General features: G+C 36.9%; 1 protein-coding gene across 1 annotated transcript in view; it reads right to left on the bottom strand.

Moving 5' to 3' along the window:
• Positions 1 to 20,037, bottom strand: part of DNAH12 (dynein axonemal heavy chain 12) — a 244,444-nt gene that overhangs the window by 145,266 nt on the left and 79,141 nt on the right. The window contains exons 20-27 of the mRNA XM_081105960.1: positions 15,376 to 15,561; positions 14,649 to 14,711; positions 11,157 to 11,351; positions 8,351 to 8,472; positions 7,973 to 8,255; positions 2,496 to 2,615; positions 2,037 to 2,193; positions 1,635 to 1,807 (exon numbers count right to left, since the gene is read on the bottom strand). Of these exons, the coding sequence (XP_080962086.1) occupies positions 1,635 to 1,807; positions 2,037 to 2,193; positions 2,496 to 2,615; positions 7,973 to 8,255; positions 8,351 to 8,472; positions 11,157 to 11,351; positions 14,649 to 14,711; positions 15,376 to 15,561 (1,299 nt within the window). The remainder of the gene's footprint in view (positions 1 to 1,634; positions 1,808 to 2,036; positions 2,194 to 2,495; positions 2,616 to 7,972; positions 8,256 to 8,350; positions 8,473 to 11,156; positions 11,352 to 14,648; positions 14,712 to 15,375; positions 15,562 to 20,037) is intronic.

The raw sequence follows: 20,037 nt of genomic DNA, 5'->3' as shown, positions 1-20,037 counted from the left end.
GTTGAGCCACAGCGCTCCCCAGGTATGGCCAGCAGGGGAGAAACTGGGAGGTTGGTAGCAGAGCGTGCCTGGCCCATCTCACCCAGTCCTGCCCCACTGGCCACTTTCTAGTTAATTGCCTTTCGATGCGCACAAATCTGTGCACCAGGTCACTAGTATATAGATAATACATATCCTAGGAGATTTATTTTGTTTTTCATTCTAGTGTTGTATACAAGTGCTTAATGTGCTTTTGATTTTACAGCTTCCACCTTACAAGTATTCACAGCTTTTGATGTCTCTGAGGGTCCAGATAGGACATGGAAGCTTGAGATTCATTTACTCAACAAATATTTAAAGAGTAATTATGTACTTGTTCACAGTAGAGTAGAAACCAAGCCAGACATGGTATCTGCCCTCAGGTAGCTTCCTGAGAAATTAGAGGGTTTGGTGAAACATTTTATTGTAGATGCACTAACATCCTACCCATATTCCCTTTACTGACCATTGCATCCATCTCCCACTTGCTGGAGTGTCAGCTACAAATAGCTCCCACCTGTTCTTTTCTCCTGGAAATTGTTCTCAACTAATAGAAGCTACCTCACTGGCAAATTCCTGATAGCTCACTTATACCCCTAAACCTATGGGTGACCCACAGCCAATGACTATAAAGGAATATAAAAGCCAGCCTCTTTGCCTAAAAGTGAAATACCTTTGTGATGTAATTCATGCTCCAAAACTCCCTGTGAGATCAGGCTAAGGAAATATATCCAATGAAATCACACCTCTCCTTAGCTTTCCCCTGTTTTCCTCACTTCCTTACAGATTTGTACTAAGAGCATTCTCTAGTAAATCATTTGCCCAACAATTGTCATTTCATCTCTGCTTCTAGAGAACTCAATCAAAGACACTTTAATTTTACTTACTTTACTTGGTGTTTCTTGATGTTCCTCCTCAATTTCCAAATACAGTTGTGAGATTTAGCAAATTTAAATATAGGATACCAAGTTAAATTTTAATTTCTGATAAACAATGAATAAATATGTCCCATACAATATTTAGGACTTATTTATCTTAAAAATGTATTTGTTGTTTATTTGAAATTCAAATTTACCTGGGAGTCCTGTATTTTATCTGGAAACCCTAATCCTAATGTTTCTATTTTAATAGTCATAGCTCTATCTTCCATACCTTCCCACCAAACATAGACCTCAGGGCCAACTCCCTACGTTTCAGGTCTCTCCCTCCTATTCAACAGAACTAACTTGGAGTTCTAAGGCCCAACTGCACTTTCCTCATCTTCCTGTCATCTCTCCCAGAACTCCACTGCAAAAACTGATAATATTTTCCAAAGCTTTGATTTTTCTCTTATTTCTTCAGTATTTTCCTTTTTCTAATTATTCCCAATGGGAGTGCTCACGATTTTCAAACATTAGAATTTAAACATACTTGTTTTCTACAAAAGCACCAAGAATTAAATATTCATTATGATAATTTCACATAAAAGAAATTTAGAATTAGGAAGGAATAGCTGTATTCAACTATCACCAATAAGAGAATAAAATGAGGATAGCCATGTTAACTTTGGACAAAAAAATATGACCACACTAAAAAGTAAAGTTTAATGTGTGAATTAAAATAATTTAAATGCATACCAATGTTCTGTAACATCTGTCAGTTAGAGGAGTAATGACAAGTCGAGGTGAGTTGCCAAGATATTCATAAGCATATTTAACATTGCAATTAATGATGCGAACTCGAGCATTCTCATATTCCCAGTAATATCGAAGCTGAGCAAGCCACTGGAAATCTGTATTATGTGAGACACCTAAAAAGAATAAAGTAAAACAGGATACATGATCCTAAAATAGAAATAATTTGAAAAATAGGTATTTTATCATCTTTTATAAATATAGCAAATATTAAAACAATTCATGTTTTCCAATATGTAGAAAAGATCATATATAATAAATTCTATAGTATACATATAGTATAAATCTTTGTTGCTAGAAGTTATTAATATTTTATCTTTAACATTAAAGAAAAAAGTCACATACCCACATCAATCATGTCCATGACCACGTCTCTAGCATGGACATCAATAGTAACCAAAGCGCCCAGAGTAGTCCTGGTCTGCTTCGATAGTTTTCCTCTTACCAGCCCTACAATATCATTTAGCTGATTCTGAAGTTCCTTATAGTACTTAATTAATCCCTAAAAAATAAAAAAGCAATTAAACAAATCTCATATAGTACCTAAAATATGTGCTTTATATATTTACTCTTATACAAAACAATTCTGACTTCATAATATACCTCAATAGAGAAATGAATTATAGAATAGAGTGATTTTTGTCTAAGCCTAGCATAAAATATAATAAGTTCTCAAATAATTATATAATTTTAATGCTACATGTAGAAATTCAGGAGAAAATTGGCCTTAAAAATAACAGATAAGCTAACAAAGAAACATAGCATATAGAAAAGAATGTTACTTAAAATCAAATAATGCTTTACCTTTGTCCCATCACTTATAACTTCCTGTGTCTCAGAAGTCCAGAACATTTGAGAAACACAAAGTACAACTTGTCCAGGCCACTCTCGAACCCAGTCTCTTCTTATAGAGTCTGGATAAGCCTGAATAATAAAAAAGCATCTAACTTTAAAAGATTTCTAAAGGGAAAAAGCAAAAAGCTAAATGTCTAACAACAGAGAAGCAAAATATTTGGTACACTGTAGGCTAGAATATCACATACTCATGAAAAATGTTAGGTAACTATTTAAAATACCTGAACATTTTTTATAAATTATGATTATATTTTTAAAATATGTATATAATTTTTATGTTCTTTTGCTGTGGAGAGTTGTCAAGTTTTACGAATAGAATACATATTACTTCTAATAGAATACATATTACTTGCATTACAGAAATTAAACTGTAAAAAAATAAATCAGCCCAGCCAGTATGGCTCAGTTGGTTGAGCATTGTCCCATGGACCAAGAGTTCACTGGTTCAATTTCCAGTCAGGCCACAAGCCCAGGTTGTGGACTCAATCCCCAATAGGGAGCATGCAGAAGGCAGATGATCAATGTTTCTCTCTCATCAATGTTTCTATCTCTCTCTCTCTCTCCCTCTCTCTCTAAGATGAATAAAAACATTTTAAAAATAAATAAATAAATCAGTCTAATAAATTAACTTATACAATTTAGTGGAAAATTGGCCTAATAGTTAGAGCCCTTGTATTATTAATCCATAGCAATTCTAAAAATTTGTATGACCAGAGTATATCATTTGAATAATCATATGTAGGGTGGGGCAAAAGTAAGTTTACAGTTGATCCTATGGAAAATAATATAATTACTAAATAATAATAAAATAATCTCTGTGTTTCACATGCTTACAATTAAAAACCTACTTTGTTTCACCCTGTATTTTGTTCAATTATATTGAACAATCTGGGCTTTCGACTTCAAAGTATACTTTCATGTCTTTCTTTTTTTATTATTGCTTAAAGTATTTCAAAGGGTATTACATATGTGTCCCTTTTTTCACCCCCCCCCTTGACAATCCCCTGTCCTCCCCTACCCCCCAGTGTCTTATGTCCATTGGTTATACTTATATGCATGCATACAAGTCCTTCGGTTGATGTCTTACCCCCCTCCCTCCTGCCCCTCAACCCTCCCCGGCCTTCCCGCTGCAGTTTGACAATCTGTTTGAGGCGGCTCTGCCTCTGTATCTATTATTGTTCAAAAGTTTATAATGGTCTCTATTATCCATGAATGAGTGAGATCATGTGGTATTTTTCCTTCATTGACTGGCTTATTTTACTTAGCATAATGCTCTCCAGTTCCATCCATGCCGTTGCAAATGGTAAGAGTTCCTTCCTTTTTACAGCAGCATAGTATTCCATCGTGTAGATGTACCAGTTTTCTAATCCATTCATCTACTGATGGGCACTTAGGCTGTTTCCAGATCTTAGCTATGGTGAATTGTGCTGCTATGAACATATGGGTGCATATATCCTTTCTGACTGGTGTTTCTGGTTTCTTGGGATATATTCCTAGAAGTGGGATCACAGGGTCAAATGGGAGTTCCATTTTTAGTTTTTTGAGGAAACTCCATACTGTCTTCCATAGTGGCTGCACCAGTCTGCATTCCCACCAGCAGTGCACGAGTGTTCCCTTTTCTCCACATCCTCTCCAGCACTTGTCGTTTGTTGATTTGTTGATGATAGCCAGTCTGACAGGTGTGAGATGGTACGTCATTGTTGTTTTGATTTGCATCTCTCGGATGACCACTGACTTTGAGCATGTTTTCATATGTCTGTTGGCTTTCTGAATGTCCTCTTTTGAAAGGTGTCTATTTAGGTCCTTTGCCCATTTTTTGATTGGATTGTTTAGCTTCCTTTTGTTAAGTTGTATGAGTTCCCTATAAATTTTGGAGATTAGGCCCTTATCAGATATGACATTGGCAAATATGTTTTCCCATGCAGTGGGTTTTCTTGTTGTTTTGTTGATGGTTTCTTTTGCTGTGCAGAAGCTTTTTATTTTGACATAGTCCCATTTGTTCATTTTCTCTTTAGTTTCAAGTGCCCTAGGAGCTGTATCAGTGAAGAAATCGCTTTGGCATATGTCTGATATTTTATTGCCTTTGGATTCTTCTAGAATTTTTATGGTTTCCCGTCGTACATTTAAGTCCTTTATCCATTTTGAGTTTATTTTTGTGTATGGTGTAAGTTGGTGGTCTAGTTTCATTTTCTTGCATATATCTGTCCAATTTTCCCAACACCATTTACTGAAGAGACTGTCTTGACTCCATTGTATGTTCTTGCCTCCTTTGTCAAATATTAATTGAGCATATTGCTTCGGGCCGATTTCTGGGCTCTCTATTCCATTGATCTATATGTCTGTTCTTGTGCCAGTACCAGGCAGTTTTGAGAACAGTGGCTTTGTAATACAGCTTGATATCTGGTATTGAGATCCCACCTACTTTGTTCTTTCTCAGGATTGCTGCAGCTATTCGGGGTCTTTTTTTATTCCAGATGAATTTTTGGAGAGTTCGTTCTAGACCTGTGAAGTATGCCGTTGGTATTTTAATGGGAAGTGCATTGAATTTATAGATTGCTTTGGGTAGTATGGACATTTTAATGATGTTGATTCTACCAATCCATGAACACAGTATGTTCTTCCATCTGTTTATGTCTTCCTCTACCCCTTTTTCAATGTCCTGTAGTTTTCTGAGTAGAGGTCTTTTACCTCTTTAGTTAAGTTTATTACTAGGTAGCTTAATTTTTTTGGTGTGATGGTAAATGGGATTGTTTTTTTAGTCTCTCTTTCTGAAAGTTCACTATTGGTGTATAGAAATGCCTCAGTTTTCTTGGGGTTAATTTTGTATCCTGCTACATTGCCAAATTCGTGTATTAAGTCTAGTAGTTTTGATGGAGTCTCTAGGGTTTTGTATGTATAATATCATGTGGTCTGCAAATAAGGACAGTTTTACTTCTTCTTTTCCAATTTGGATGCCTTTTATTTCTTCTTCTTCTCTAATTGCAATGGCTAATACTTCCAGTACTATGTTGAACAGGAGTGGTGAGAGTGGGCATCCCTGTCTTGTTCCTGTCCTTAGGGGAAATGGTGTTAGTTTTTGTCCATTGAGTATGATGTTGACTGTGGGCCTGTCATATATGGCTTTTATTATGTTGAGGTATAATCCTTCTACTCCCGCCTTGCTGAGAGTTTTTTATCAAAAACGGGTGTTGGATTTTGTCAAATGCTTTTTCTGCATCAATTGATATGACCATGTGGTTTCTTTCTTTCAATTTGTTTATGTGATGTATCACATTTATTGATTTGCAGATATTGTACCTTCCTTGCATCCCTGGGATAAATCCTACTTGGTCATGGTGTATGATCTTTCTGATGTACTGCTGGATCCGATTTGCTAAGATTTTGTTGAGGATTTTGGCATCTATGTTAATGAGGGATATTGGTCTGTAATTCTCTTTCTTTGTGTTGTCTTTACCTGGTTTTGGTATTAGGGTGATGCTGGCTTCATAGAATGAGCTTGGAAGTGTTCCTTCCTCTTGAATTTTTTGTAGTAGTCTGAGGAGGATAGGTTTTAGTTCTTCCTTGAATGTTTGGTAAAGCTCCCCTGTGAAGCCGTCTGGTCCTGGGCTTTTGTTTGCTGGAAGCTTTTTGATGACTGCTTCAATTTCTTCCATAGTTACTGGCCTATTGAGATTTTTAGATTCTTCCTGATTGAGTTTTGGAATGTTGTATTTTTCTAGGAATTTGTCCATTTCCTCCAGGTTGTCTACTTTGTTGGAGTAGAGTTGTCCATAGTATTTTTAAGAATCCTTTGTATTTCTGTGGGGTCTGTTGTTATTTCGCCTCTATTGTTTCTGATTTTGTTTATTTGGGTCCTCTCTCTTTGCTTCTTGGTGAGCCTGGCTACAGGTCAATCTTGTTTGTCCTTTCAAAGAAGCAGCTCTTGGTTTTGTTGATTTTCTGTATTGTTTTTTTGGTCTCTATGCCATTTATTTCTGCTCTAATCTTTATTATCTCCTTCCTTCTGCTCACTCTGGGGTTTTCTTGTTGCTCTCTTTCTAATTCTTTGAGTTGTAGAGTTAGATGATTTGCTACCATTTTTTCTTGTTTTTTTGAGATAGGCCTGTAGAAGTATAAACTTCCCTCTCAGGACTGCTTTCATTGCATCCCATAGGTTTTGGATTGTTGTGTTTTCATTGTCATTAGTTTCCAGGATGTTTTTAATTTCTTCTTTGATCTCATTGGTAACCCAATCAATATTTAATAACATGCTATTCAGCTTCCAAGTGTTTGAGTATTTTGGGTTGTTTTTATTGTAGTTTATTTCTAATATTATGCCATCGTGTTCTGAGAAGATGCTTGGTATGATTTCAATCTTCTTGAAGTTGGGGAGACTGTGTTTGTGACCCAGTATGTGGTCTATTTTTGAATGTGTCTTATGAGCACTTGAGTAGAATGTATATATTATACCTTTGATTAGCAATATTTAGGAATAAATACAAATGACAAGCTAACCTAAGTTCAAAGAAGGATGAGTTTCAAAGAATGGATGAGCTATTGCTAGGTACATGGAAAATACACTTCTATATTTATTAAGGAAATACTTGATGGGAAATATCAATTCTTTCCTATGTGTTTAGTTTGTTTAGAGTCATAAGTAGAAAAAAAGGGAGTAAAAGTCAATATTTATCTACAGGAACACTGAAGCTGAACATAATATCCACTGCAAGATTACGAGCTTCCTGAACTCTTGGTAAAGGAAAAAGGATACGTCATTCACATAAAGTGGGCTGCTGGATATAAGGCTATAATGCCTTTTTAAATGATTTTTTTTAAATACACGACTGTTCCTTTGTGGTCCCCCAAAGCAGATATATACTGAAGTTTATCATTCAAAATTAGGTTAACCGGAGTAGCATAAGTGAGGTACATGTACTGCTTAGGTATTATATTTCTTTCAAATATACATCCTCCTTTAATGTTTGTTCAACTCATTTCAAGTTTGAAGTTTTTAAGTAATTAAGTGTAAACAACAGTAAGTGAACTAGATCATGCATTTAACACCTGATTTTGAGGTTTTATCTGATCCCAGGGCCTTTATACTAGATACTAAGATGGTATTCTATTTGTTCTTTACCTGATTAATTCCTATTTATGGTTTGGTTCTGTTTTAATTTTACTTCCTCTAATTGCCTATCACTAGAACCACCACCCCCATTCTAAATTATATACATTTTATTATTATTCTTTTGTGGCACATAATCACATATTATCATTAATTCTTACTAATATTAATTATTGTTAGAAACAAAAGAGAGTAAATAAAATAATAAATGTTTGTAAATAGTAAGAACTTTAAATGTTAATTTACTGGTAACCCATTCAAAACCTCCTAAAAGAAAGCATTTACAGAATATAAGGTATACATTAAAGCCTAGGTAACGCACCAGCCTGGCTGCAGCAATCACATCATGAATACTCCGGAGCATTAAATCTTCCACTTGAATCAGCCACTTTTCCACAGCACCTCGTGCTGCAGACGTGGAAATAAGTGCAATCAGCTCCACACGCTCACCTTCAGAACTATACATGGCCTTAATGTCCAAATTGGGAAGGAACTCCAATTTAGCAATGCCCTCAAAGCATTTTTTTAAATGAGGCTGAACTCTAAGTGGATCTTTGGTCTCTGACAAAATCTCTAACATTTCATCGTTAGATAAGAAGAAAAAACTAGAGAAAAACATGCAAATACAAAAGCTTTAGTTATAATTCATCACAAATCAGAAAGTGCTTTCAAGTATAACACAACTGATTATCCATCATACCGAGGGAAGAAAAGTCGTTTTTTTTCAAGATATGCATTAAGCCCTTTCATAATTTTATCCAAAAGTTCATTGCAGCTCTGTAGTTTTTCCAATAAACCTGTTAAAGAAGTAGCAGCAAGAACCTAAAAGAGACATAATCATTCAGTTCAACACTTATATACTAGGTATAATTGTAAGATGTAAACATTAATCTATGTTATATGTCAAAAGGTATATGAAAATTGTTATAAGATTTTTCTGTAATGGGAAATTATTAAAATTCAATAAACCACAACTATTCTAATCCAAAATGCTAGTTACAAATTAGAAGTTATGACTGTCATGCACTCTCTCTCTCTAAAAAAAAAGAAAATGTAATGGAAAAAATATCCTTAGGTGAGGATTAACAAAAGTTACATTTATAATTGTCAACTACAAACTTAACAATTTAGATGTATGTGTTGGCAAACTGCATCCCATGGGCTAAATCCAGCCTGCTACCACTTTTTCTTTTTTCAGTTTTATAAAGTATAATTAACAAGCAAAAATTGTACATATTTAAGGAGCACAACTTGATTTCTTTTATGTATGTATACATTGTGCTGCCAGGTTTTTTTATGGCCCACAAGTGAAGGATTATTTTTTACACCTTTTTGTTTATTTGTTTTGTTAATCCTCACCTGAGGATATTTTTCCCATTAAATTTTCTTTCTTTTTTTTTTTTTTTAGAGAGAGAGTGGAAGAAACGGAAGGGGAAAGAGACACAGAAAGAGAGAGAGAGAAACCTCAATGTGAGAAAGACACATCGATTGGTTGCCTCCTGCATTCATCTGGACTGGCCGGAATCCAACCTGCAATCCAGATTCATGTCCTTGACCAGGAATCAAACCTGCGATCCTTCAATGCATGGGCCAACACTCTAACAACTGAGCAACACCGAGCTGGGATGTTTTTACAGCTTTAAGGGGTTAAAAAAAATTAAAATAATATTTCATGGCACACAACAATCTCAGGGTCTATAAACAATTTACTTATCATAGGCACATCCATTCAGTTACGAATTGTCCAGCTGCTTTCTCACTACAATGACAGCAGAGTTGACTAGTTGGGGGGAAAAAGAGAAAAGAAAAACTACGTTTCACAAAGCCCAAAATATTTACCATCTGGTCTTTTGCAGAAAAAAAAAATCTGACTTCTGATCTGTAAATCATGTCTCACAAAGGATCTAAAGTCAACATATATGGCAAAATCCTTGTGACTCATAAATATCAGTATACTGTTTACTCTCAGTAAGTCCAGCACAGCTACTTTTTCATCCAGTATTGAAACAAATTCTTAAGTTGAATACTAGATTTTTATAAGTGGACTTTTATCTATGAACTTTGCATAATATGTATATGAAAAATGCATAGTATGTCTTTTAACATTAGACTCACACTAAGCAAAGTACTATACTCACACTAGGGGAGAGAGAACAAATGCAACCAACTAAGAAAACCTCAGATTATTTTTTCCCTTCACTCCCAAGCATATAGACATTGAGTGGAATCACCTGCACTATTCTCTCTCTCTCTCTCTCTCTCTCTCTCTCTCTCTCTCTCTCTCTCTCTCTCTCTCATTTTATTTTACTATTTATTTTACAAGAGGATGGGATCAGTGAGTTAAATATACATGTGAAGTGAGTTACATGTACATGTGAAGCGGCTCTACCATCCAGTAAGTAGTTAATATCCAAAATATATAAAGAACACATAAAACTCAATGCCAAACAAATAATCCAATTTTAAAATGGGCAGAGGACCGAACACTTCTCCCAAGAAGACATACAAATGGCCAACAGATATATGAAAAGATGCTCAAACTCATTATCAATTAGAGAAATGGCAATGAAAGCTACAATGTCCTACCCTCTCACACCTGTTAGAATGGCTACTATCAACAAAACAAGTAATAAAAAGTGTTGGAGAGGTTGTGAAGAAAGATTCCCATTGCTGGTGGGAATGTAAACTAGTACAGCCATTATGGAAGAGTATGGAGGCTCCTCAAAAAACTAAAAATAGAGTTACCATATGACCCAGCAACCCCACTTCTGGGTATCTACACGAAAATGTTGAAAACATTTCTTAGCAAAGGTATATGCACCCCTATAATCATTGCAGCATTATTCACAGTGGCCAAGACATGGAAACAACCAAAGTGTCCTTCGATAGAGGATGTGGTACATATATACAATGGAATACTACTTAGCCATAAGAAAAGATGAATACTGCCATTTGCAACAACATGGATGGAACTTGAGAATATCATGCTAAAGTGAAATAAGTTAGTCAAAAAAGGTAAGAACCTTATGATTTCACTCATATGTGGGATATGAAACTGTAAGCAACAATGAATAAACAGGAAAAATAAATAAAAACTCATAGACACACACAACAGTACTGTGGTTACCAGAAGGAAAGGGTTTGGGGGTAGTAAAGGGTAAAGGGGGTCAAACATATGGTGACATCTGGAAGATGATTTGACATTGGGTGGTCTGCACACAGTGCAACATACAGATCGTGTATCATAGAAATATATACTTGAAACCTATATAATCTTATTAAACAATGTCACCCCAATAAATCTGATGTAAAAGAATTACAAGTAGTATATCTTATGAATTGAAAAGTAAAATTGCTTTAATGCTTTCTTATATTTTTTCTGAACTTTACAGTTTTTATACAATGAGCATGTTTGATTTTTTTAATCAGAAAAAGCCAAACGCTTTTTTTAATAGCCCAAAATAAAGGTTCCCCTTTATTTGCAAGAGAAAAAACAAATACTACACCTTTGGATCTTTTGCACAAAACTTCATAACATCTCTCCAATGTCTGTCTACTGTCTGAAACTGACGTCCTTCTTCTGCCATCTGTTGCATGATATCCTCAGAGCAAAAAATGGGCTCCAAGTATAGCCATTGAGCTTGTACTTTCAACCATTCATCAATCGTTTCTTGTATTCGAATCAAACGGTCCTCCCAGGCCTTAATGAAAAACATAGTATACTAAATTCCAGTTATTAAAGAAAAATAATAAGTTATAGCAATAAATGTGTATTTAAATTTTACTGTTATTTTTAAATCAATGCACAACAACCCAAGATCACTTATGGGTGTCTCACAGGGGTTTAGAAAAACACTAGGAGGTCTGACGTTTTCCTAAATCATTAGAACTCACAATTGGAAATGACTGTAGTTATTTAGACCAATTTCCTAATCACTAGGTAAACCACCCACATCCAAAAGGCATCCAGGAATGCATCCTGATCTACACCAATGGTTATCAACCTAGGGGCTATTTTGTCCCCCATCCCAAGGAACATTTGACAATGTCTGGAGACATTCTCATTTGTCACAATCGACGGGATGAGGGTGCTACTAATATCTAGTTAGTAGAATATTGTAGCTAAATGTCCTACAATGTACAGGACAACCCTCACAACAAAGAATTATTTAACCCAAAATGTCTTTAGTGCCAGGTTGAAAAACCCTGATCCACAGCAACACAATGGGGGGTGGGGGGGAGTCTCCTTACTCTCACAGGTCTCCAAGACTCAGTAAGATATTTCATTAGTTGAAGTCATTCAAATAATCTCTCTTTGGTTCTTAAATATTTGGCCTAAGGTCGAATATGTCAAGAGATTAGACCTCATATTTTATTGTTTTTAAACTTCTAAAAGAGCTTTTAAATTTATCTTGTAAATTCTACCTTGTTAGACAAGAAATTTCTGCAGACATATCAGGAAAGTCTAGGTCAGCCTGATTCATGAGAAAATGTACAGCATTATGTTCTTTTGGAAGAACACAACTCTGTCTACTCTGAATATCAAGAGCCAAGGTCTTTCATAAAAAACACCATCTATACTTAAATTAAAACCAATCTACCTTGGTTTCTTTAAAATATATTTTTATTGATTTCAGAGAGGAAGGGAGAGGGAGAGAAAGGCAGAAACATGATGAAAGAGAATCATTGATCAGCCACCTCCTGCATATGAGCTCATAACCCGGGCATATGGCCTGACCAGGAATAGAACCCTAACCTCCTGGCCCACAGGTTGATGCTCAACCACTGAGCCATGCTGACCAGGCCCTGGTTTGAATTCCAGCTCTGTCATTTATTAGATGGGCAAACCTCCTATGCTTTTATTTCCTTATTTTTTTTAAAATATATTTTATTGATTTTTTACAGAGAGGAAGGGAGAGAGATAGAGAGCCTGAAACATCGATGAGAGAGAAACATCGATCAGCTGCCTCCTGCACATCTCCCACTGGGGATGTGCCCACAACTAAGGTACATGCCCTTGACCGGAATCGAACCTGGGACCCTTCAGTTCGCAGGCCGACGCTCTATTCACTGAGCCAAACCGGTTTCGGCTTATTTCCTTATTTATGAATACAGATATTAAAGGGGCCTATGTTAAAAGTCTGCTATGGAAATTAAATGGGCTGATAAATGTAAAGTGCCTAGAGCAGTATAGTTAAAAATCAATAAATACAAGGGGAAAAATCCATTTGTTGTTTTTATTTTCCCTGTTATATATAATCCCAGTAAGAATTTTGATACTACCTATAAAGGTGTTAGTTATTATAATTTGTTTACTTTCTGTATTTACCCACATCAACTATAAGGATCCTATATAATAAAAGGATAACACGCAAATCGACCAAACAGTGGAACGACCGGTCGCTATCACATGCACTGACCACCAGGCGCTCAACACAGGAGCTTCCCCCTGGTGGTCATTGCGCCGGAGAGCCACTCAGCCAGAAGCCGAGTTCACAGCTGGCAAGCGCAGCAGCGGTGACAGGAGCCTCTCCCACCTCTGCAGCAGCGCTAACGATGTCCAACTGACAGCTTAGGCCCATCCGTCAGACATCCCCTGAGGGCTCCCAGACTGCAAGAGGATGCAGGCCGGGATGAGGGACCCCACCCCCCACCCCAGTGCACGAATTTCGTGGACCAGGCCTCTAGTATTAAATAATCTTATAGTCTCAAATACAACTATTTTTTCTCAAGTGAAAAATAATTCATAAATTATTCTAACAGACCCTCAAGCTAGTTGTTCAAAAATAGAATTAAAGCATGGTATACAGAACTTCACTACAAGTTAAAAGAACATAGCATGGAACAGGGACTAGGCTGTTTAAAGTTAGAATTAATAATACCAACTGCTTTCCTTCCAAGTCTATTGTTGTCATTGGAGAATATTTTTTTTATGGATTTCAGAGAGGAAGGGAGAGAGAGAGAGATAGAAACATCAATGATGATCATTGATTGGCTGCTGCCTGCACACCCCACACCTGGGATCAAACCCACAACCTGGGCATGCATCTTGACTGGGAATCGAACTTCGACCTCCTAGTTCATAGGTCAGTGTTCCACTACTGAGCCACACCAGCTGAGCAGGATTTGATTTTTTTAAAAATATATTTTATTGATTTTTTACAGAGAGGAAGGGAGAGAGATAGTTAGAAACATCGATGAGAGAGAAACATCGATCAGCTGCCTCCTGCACATCTCCTACTGGGGATGTGCCCACAACCCAGGTACATGCCCTTGACCGGAATCGAACCTGGGACCTTCCAGTCCACAGGCTGACGCTCTATCCACTGAGCCAAACTGGTTTCGGCAGGATTTGATTTTTTTAACAAAACATAACGTGTGCTTTTCAAAATCATTAGACTTGATGTCTCAGATCTGTTCTATATAGTTCCACATGAATTTTTAAATATCTGCTCCTGCATTTCTCCAAAGCTATCCAACAAACTGACTTATTTCCACAAGAGTATCTATACTAATAATAGGGTAATATGTTAATTAGACCAGACTTCTTCCAGACAAAGCCACAGTGGCAGGGGCCGAGGCAGAGGCAGTTAGGAGCAATCAGGCTGGCAGGGGAGAGCAGTTAGGGACGATCAGGCAGGCAGGCAGGTGAGTGGTTAGGAGCCAGCAGTCCCAGATTGCGAGAGGGATGTCTAGCAGTCAGACATCCCCCAAGGGGTCTTGGATTGAAGTGTGTGCAGGCCAGGCTGAGGGACGCCCCCGGACCCCCCTCATGCACAAATTTCATGCACCAGGCCTCTAGTATATGTAATAAGATTGCAATTTTTACAAATGACCAGGAGGTATTCTGTTTAACATACCTTGATCTCTTTTTCAAATGGTTTAATGAAAGGTGATCCTCTCATTGTCTGAGTTTTTATAATTTGATCATCAAGGAGAGCCTGAATCTCATCTACTGAAGAAAGAATACAGACTCCAGTTTCACGATATAGACTTACATGAAAAGCAATATCATCCCAAACTCCCATCATTGTATGCATAGCCTTCTCTAATGAAAATTCCTAAAATGGAGGAAAGAAGAAAGAATGCGATTGTGAAAAAAGAATCTTATTTACTGTATTGACTTTCCCTTGTAAATTCAGTAAGTATATGCCTTAAAATAATCTGTGGCTACACTGTAATTAAATTAGAAAAGTTTTTTAAACAATTCAAAAATTCCTAAAAAGAATGATGATATAGTTTTAAAAACGCATTTGCTATGAAAGCTTGTTGTCAGTACTGAAATAGACAATAGAATAGAATACCTCCTGGACTTTCCCTAAAGTAGCCTTTCTCCAGTCTATAATCTGAAGATGCTTTCTGAGTATTTCAAGAACCCCAGAGGACTATAGTTATTCTGCTAGAATACATACAACATATCACATGTCACATACACATCCACCCAATATTATTAATGGAAAGATTATATATCAAGACTAGCATATCATCCATGCATATCAGAATGTGGCAGAATTAAGAAGAGGTCAAATGAGCCATTTCTAGTTTGTATTCAGTAGAAGGAAGTAGGAAGTGTGTGGGGGGAGTGGGAGGGGAAGTGGTCCTCTATCACTTTCCCTCATCTCCACCTACTGCTAGCCAGTGCTATGCATTCAACCACAGCAAAGACACAATTATTTGATTAATAAACTCATTAAATAAAGTATTTCAGTTTATCTTCATGTTCACCTTGCTTGCACCTGCACTTATCACTTCAAATTGTTCCAAGTATTGTGAAAGGTTTAATTTTAAAACTTTTCTCAGTGTAGTTCCAGAGTCCGGAGTCAAGTCATAGCCTACAATTTCTGACATCTGCTTCCAGTGACGTGCTCTCATTCCTGGATTGCATAGGATGGAGACAGTAGGGATATTTTCCTAATGGTAAAAATATAAAAATAATGTGTCATTTAAAATTATTTAATATATTTAATGAATTAATTAAATATATTTACTGTAATTAAATTAGAAAAGTTTTTTAAACAATTTAAAAATTCCTAAAAAGAATGATGATATAGTTTTAAAAACGCATTTGCTATGAAAGCTTGTTGTCAGTACTGAAATAGACAATAGAATAGAATACCTCCTGGACTTTCCCTAATTAATAAATAAATAATTAATATTAATAATTAAATAATAATTAAAATCCCAATTAAATTTGGAGGGGGAAGACAAACAAAATTATTCTAAAATTCATCTGCACAAATAAACATGTAGAAATAGCCAGGAAATTTATAACAGTGAAAAAGAAGAGGAGTAAATGTTCTATCAGATATTAAAGTATATGATAAAACCATGGTAATTAAAATTATTGCATTATTATAGAAGTACAAAGTTGCTATACATGTTATATGCAGAAATATATAGTATAAGATAACATAATATAAGCACACACACACACACAACATGAAAGGTGAAAAAATCCTGCACAAAAATGCTAAAATATAATGTTTGGAAATGAAAATTAGATATTCAACAAAAACACTAAGTTTTTCATTCACAGTACTGACTTCAGAACTTTTTTTTTCTATGAGTCTGTCTCTATTATGCTTGTTAGTTCATTTTGCTCATTAAATTCCACATATGAGTGAAATCATATGGTACTTGTCTTTCCTGACTGGCTTCTTTCACTCAGCATAATGTTCTCTAGGTCTATCCATTCTACTGCAAAGGGTAAACTTTTTCTTTTTTACTTTCTTTTTATGGCTGAGTGATATTTTATTGTGTAAATGTACCATCGCTCTTTTATCTACTCATCTACTGATGGACACTTGGGCTGTTTCCAAATCTTGGCTATTGTAAATAACACTGCAATGAACATAGGGATGCTTATAGTCTTTCGAATTAGTGTTTCAGGTTTTTTCAGATAAATTCTCAGAAGAGAAATCTGGGTCATAAGGCAGTTTCATTTTTAATTATTTTAGATACTCCATACTGTTTTCCATAGTGGCTGCACCAATTTGCATTTTCACAAACAGTACATGAGGGTTCTCTTTTCTCTACATTCCTCACCAACACTTGTTTATTGATTTACTGATGATAGCCATTCTGACAGGTGTGAGATAATACTTCATTGTGGTTTTAATTTGCATTTCTCTGATGATTAGTGACGTCGAGCATCTTTTCATATGTCTATGGGCCATCTGTATGTCCTCTTTGGAGAAGTGTCTATTCAGGTCCTTTGCCCATTTTTTAACTGGATTGTTTGGCTTTTTGGTGTTGAGTTTTATAAGTTCTTCGTAAATTTTGAATATTAAGCCCTAATCAGATGTATCTGCAAATATGTTCTCCCATTCAGTGGGTTGTCTTTTTATTTTGCTGATAGTTTTCCATTGCTGTGCAAAAACATTTTAATTTGATGTAGTCTCATTTATTTTTTATTTAGTTTCCCTTGCCTGAGGAGAGATAGATATAGATATAGATAGATAGATATATAAAACATTACTACAAGAAATGTCTGAGAGGAGAAACTAAGATGGCGGCATAGATAAACACCGGGAAATAGTCGCCCCACACAACAATTGAAAATTAGCCCAAAGGACGGAGCAAACATCGTCCAAAACAACAGGAAGGCTGGCTGAGTGTAATTTCTACAACTAGAAGAAAAGAAAAGCACGCTGAGAGCCAGAGGAGCTGCAGAGGCTGAGTGCAGAGGTACGCGGCGGCTCGCGCGCGCGGAAAGGGGGTGGCACCTGAGGACGCGGCTGTCTTTTTGAATCACAAGCCCCCGACTGCTCTGATCTCCGGTTCTGGGAAGTCTCTGGGGACCCAGGACTCATACGGGCAGAGGCTGCTCTCTCAGGCGGCAGCGAGCGAACTTGGGGGCAGATTTCCCTCGGAGGTGCTTGCAGCCATTGCCGGGACACTGAGACGCGCGACTCCGGGCGCGGAGAATCAGCCATAGCTTCTTTCCCCGCCCTTTTGACTCCCTGAGACCCGGCCCCACCCGGGCTGCGGCAGAGGCTTTTGCATGTGAATGCCCCAGAACTTTGCAACCTGATAATTACCTAACTGCAGCCGGGCCAGCCAGACCCGGAACTTCCAAGAGAAGGCCCAAGGCCCCGCAGCGGCTTGCATTGCTTCACAGCTGAGCCTCTTCGTAGTTCCTGCTGTGTGGCCTCAGGCAGGGGCTGAATTAGCACCTCCTTAGATCCAGGAGCCACTGTACCCAGTGGTCAGAGGGGGTCCATTCTCCCACTTCAGACACAGCTGCTTCCCACAGCCAACTGGCCTGGAGGTCAATTCCTCCCAGTGATCCTACAACAAGCGAGGCACCAAGAGTGCACCAAGAGTGTCCACCCCAGGTAACTGGGGAGGCTGAGCCACTGGGCCCTACAGGACACCTGGCGCGCAGGCCACTCTATCAACACAGGGAAGCAGCCAAAATGCGGAGACAAAGAAACAGGTCACAAGTGGCAGAAACGGAGGAGGCCAGACGACTGGATATAGAGTTCAAGGCCACGTTTATAAGGTTTGTCAAGAATTTTATGGAAACCGCCGATAAATTTAATGAATCCCTCAAGGAGTATGGTGAGACCATGGAGGTCATGAAAAAGGACCAATTAGAAATTATGCATACACTGACTGAAATAAAGAATACTTTACAGAGCTCCAACAGCAGACAAGAGGATCCCAAGAATCAAGTCAAAGATTTGAAATGCAAAGAAACAAAAAATACCCAACCGAAAAAGAAAAAAGAAAAGAGATTCAAAAAATATGAAGATAGTGTAAGGAACCTCTGGGACAACTTCAAGCGTACCAACATCAGAATTATAGGGGTACCAGAAGGAGAGAGAGGGCAAGATATTGAAAACCTTTTCGAAGAAATAATGACAGAAAACTTCCCCCACCTGGTGAAAGAAATGGACTTACAAGTCCAGGAAGCGCAGAGAACCCCAAACAAAAGGAATCCAAAGAGGACCACACCAAGACACATCATAATTAAAATGCCAAGAGCAAAAGATAAAGAGAGAATCTTAAAAGCAGCAAGAGAAAGACAGTCAGTTACCTACAAGGGAGTACCCATCCGACTGTCAGCTGATTTCTCAACAGAAACCATGCAGGCCAGAAGAGAGTGGCAAGAAATATTCAAAGAGATGAATAGCAAGAACCTGCAACCAAGATTACTTTATCCAGCAAAGCTATCATTCAGAATGGAAGGTCAGATAAAGAGCTTCACGGATAAGAAAAAGCTAAAGGAGTTCATCACCACCAAACCAGCATTATATGAAATGCTGAAAGGTATTCTTTAAGAAGAGGAAGAAGAAAAAGGAACTCTTACCATTTGCCACAGCATGGTTGGAACTGGAGAGCGGATAAATACCACAAGATCTCACTTATTTGTGGAATATAATGAACAACATAAACTGATGAACAAGGACTGATCCAGAGACGGAGAGGCATTGATTGGACTGTCGGGCCTTGGAGGGAAGGTAGGGGAGGGTGGGGGCAAGGGGGAAAGATCAACCAAAGGACTTATATGCAAGCATATAGGCCTAACCAATGGACACGGACAACGGGGGGGTGAGGGGGCGAGCGGGGAGAGGGGGGGGGTAGAGGGTACACATATGTAATATCTTAATCAATAAAAAATATTAAAAAAAAAAAAAAAGAAATGTCTGAGATTTTACTGCCTATGTTTTCTTCTAGGATTTTTATAGTTTCCAGTCTAGAACATTTTCTTTAAAACTAGAAACAAGATAAGCATACCAATTATGACTACTTCTCCTCAACACTAGATTGAGGTCTCAGCCAATGAAGAAATTAATATAAATAAGTAAAATATATTAAGAATAGAAATTAAGAAAAAACTGACATTGTTCACAGATTACTGTCTATGTATAGTGGCTGGATTTTAATATAAAAATTAAATAGAACTTCTATATACCAGCTTCAGATAAAAAATATAATTAACAAAAATATCAATTTACAAATGCAACAACAACAAAATAACGTGCCTACAGATAAATCAAATGAAAGCTGTGCAAAGCTATTTTGGAGAAACTATATAACTTATAAGAAAAAAACTAAAATAGAGATAAATGACATGCATTGATGGATTCATTATTATATAAGTGACAAAGAGTTATTATCCAGCATTTATTATAAAAATTCTACAAATTAACAACAGAAAGAAACAATAACCAAACAATGACAGAAGAAGATTCTGAAGGCATACATAGAAACTTCACAAAAGAAGAAATATGAAATGTAAGTAGAATGTAAGTATTATGAGGGGAGAGATTTTTGTTCACATGACTGTAAGTAGGAAAATCAATAAATTAGGTAAGCAATAATTTCTACCAGTGAAAATGAAGGAACTACACTTACACCCAAGAAAGTGGAGGAATCTTA

This window comes from Myotis nattereri (genome assembly GCF_964212035.1).
Source record: "Myotis nattereri genome assembly, chromosome: 14".
Lineage (NCBI taxonomy): Eukaryota > Metazoa > Chordata > Mammalia > Chiroptera > Vespertilionidae > Myotis > Myotis nattereri.
This window is presented reverse-complemented; position numbering and strand designations above follow the sequence as displayed.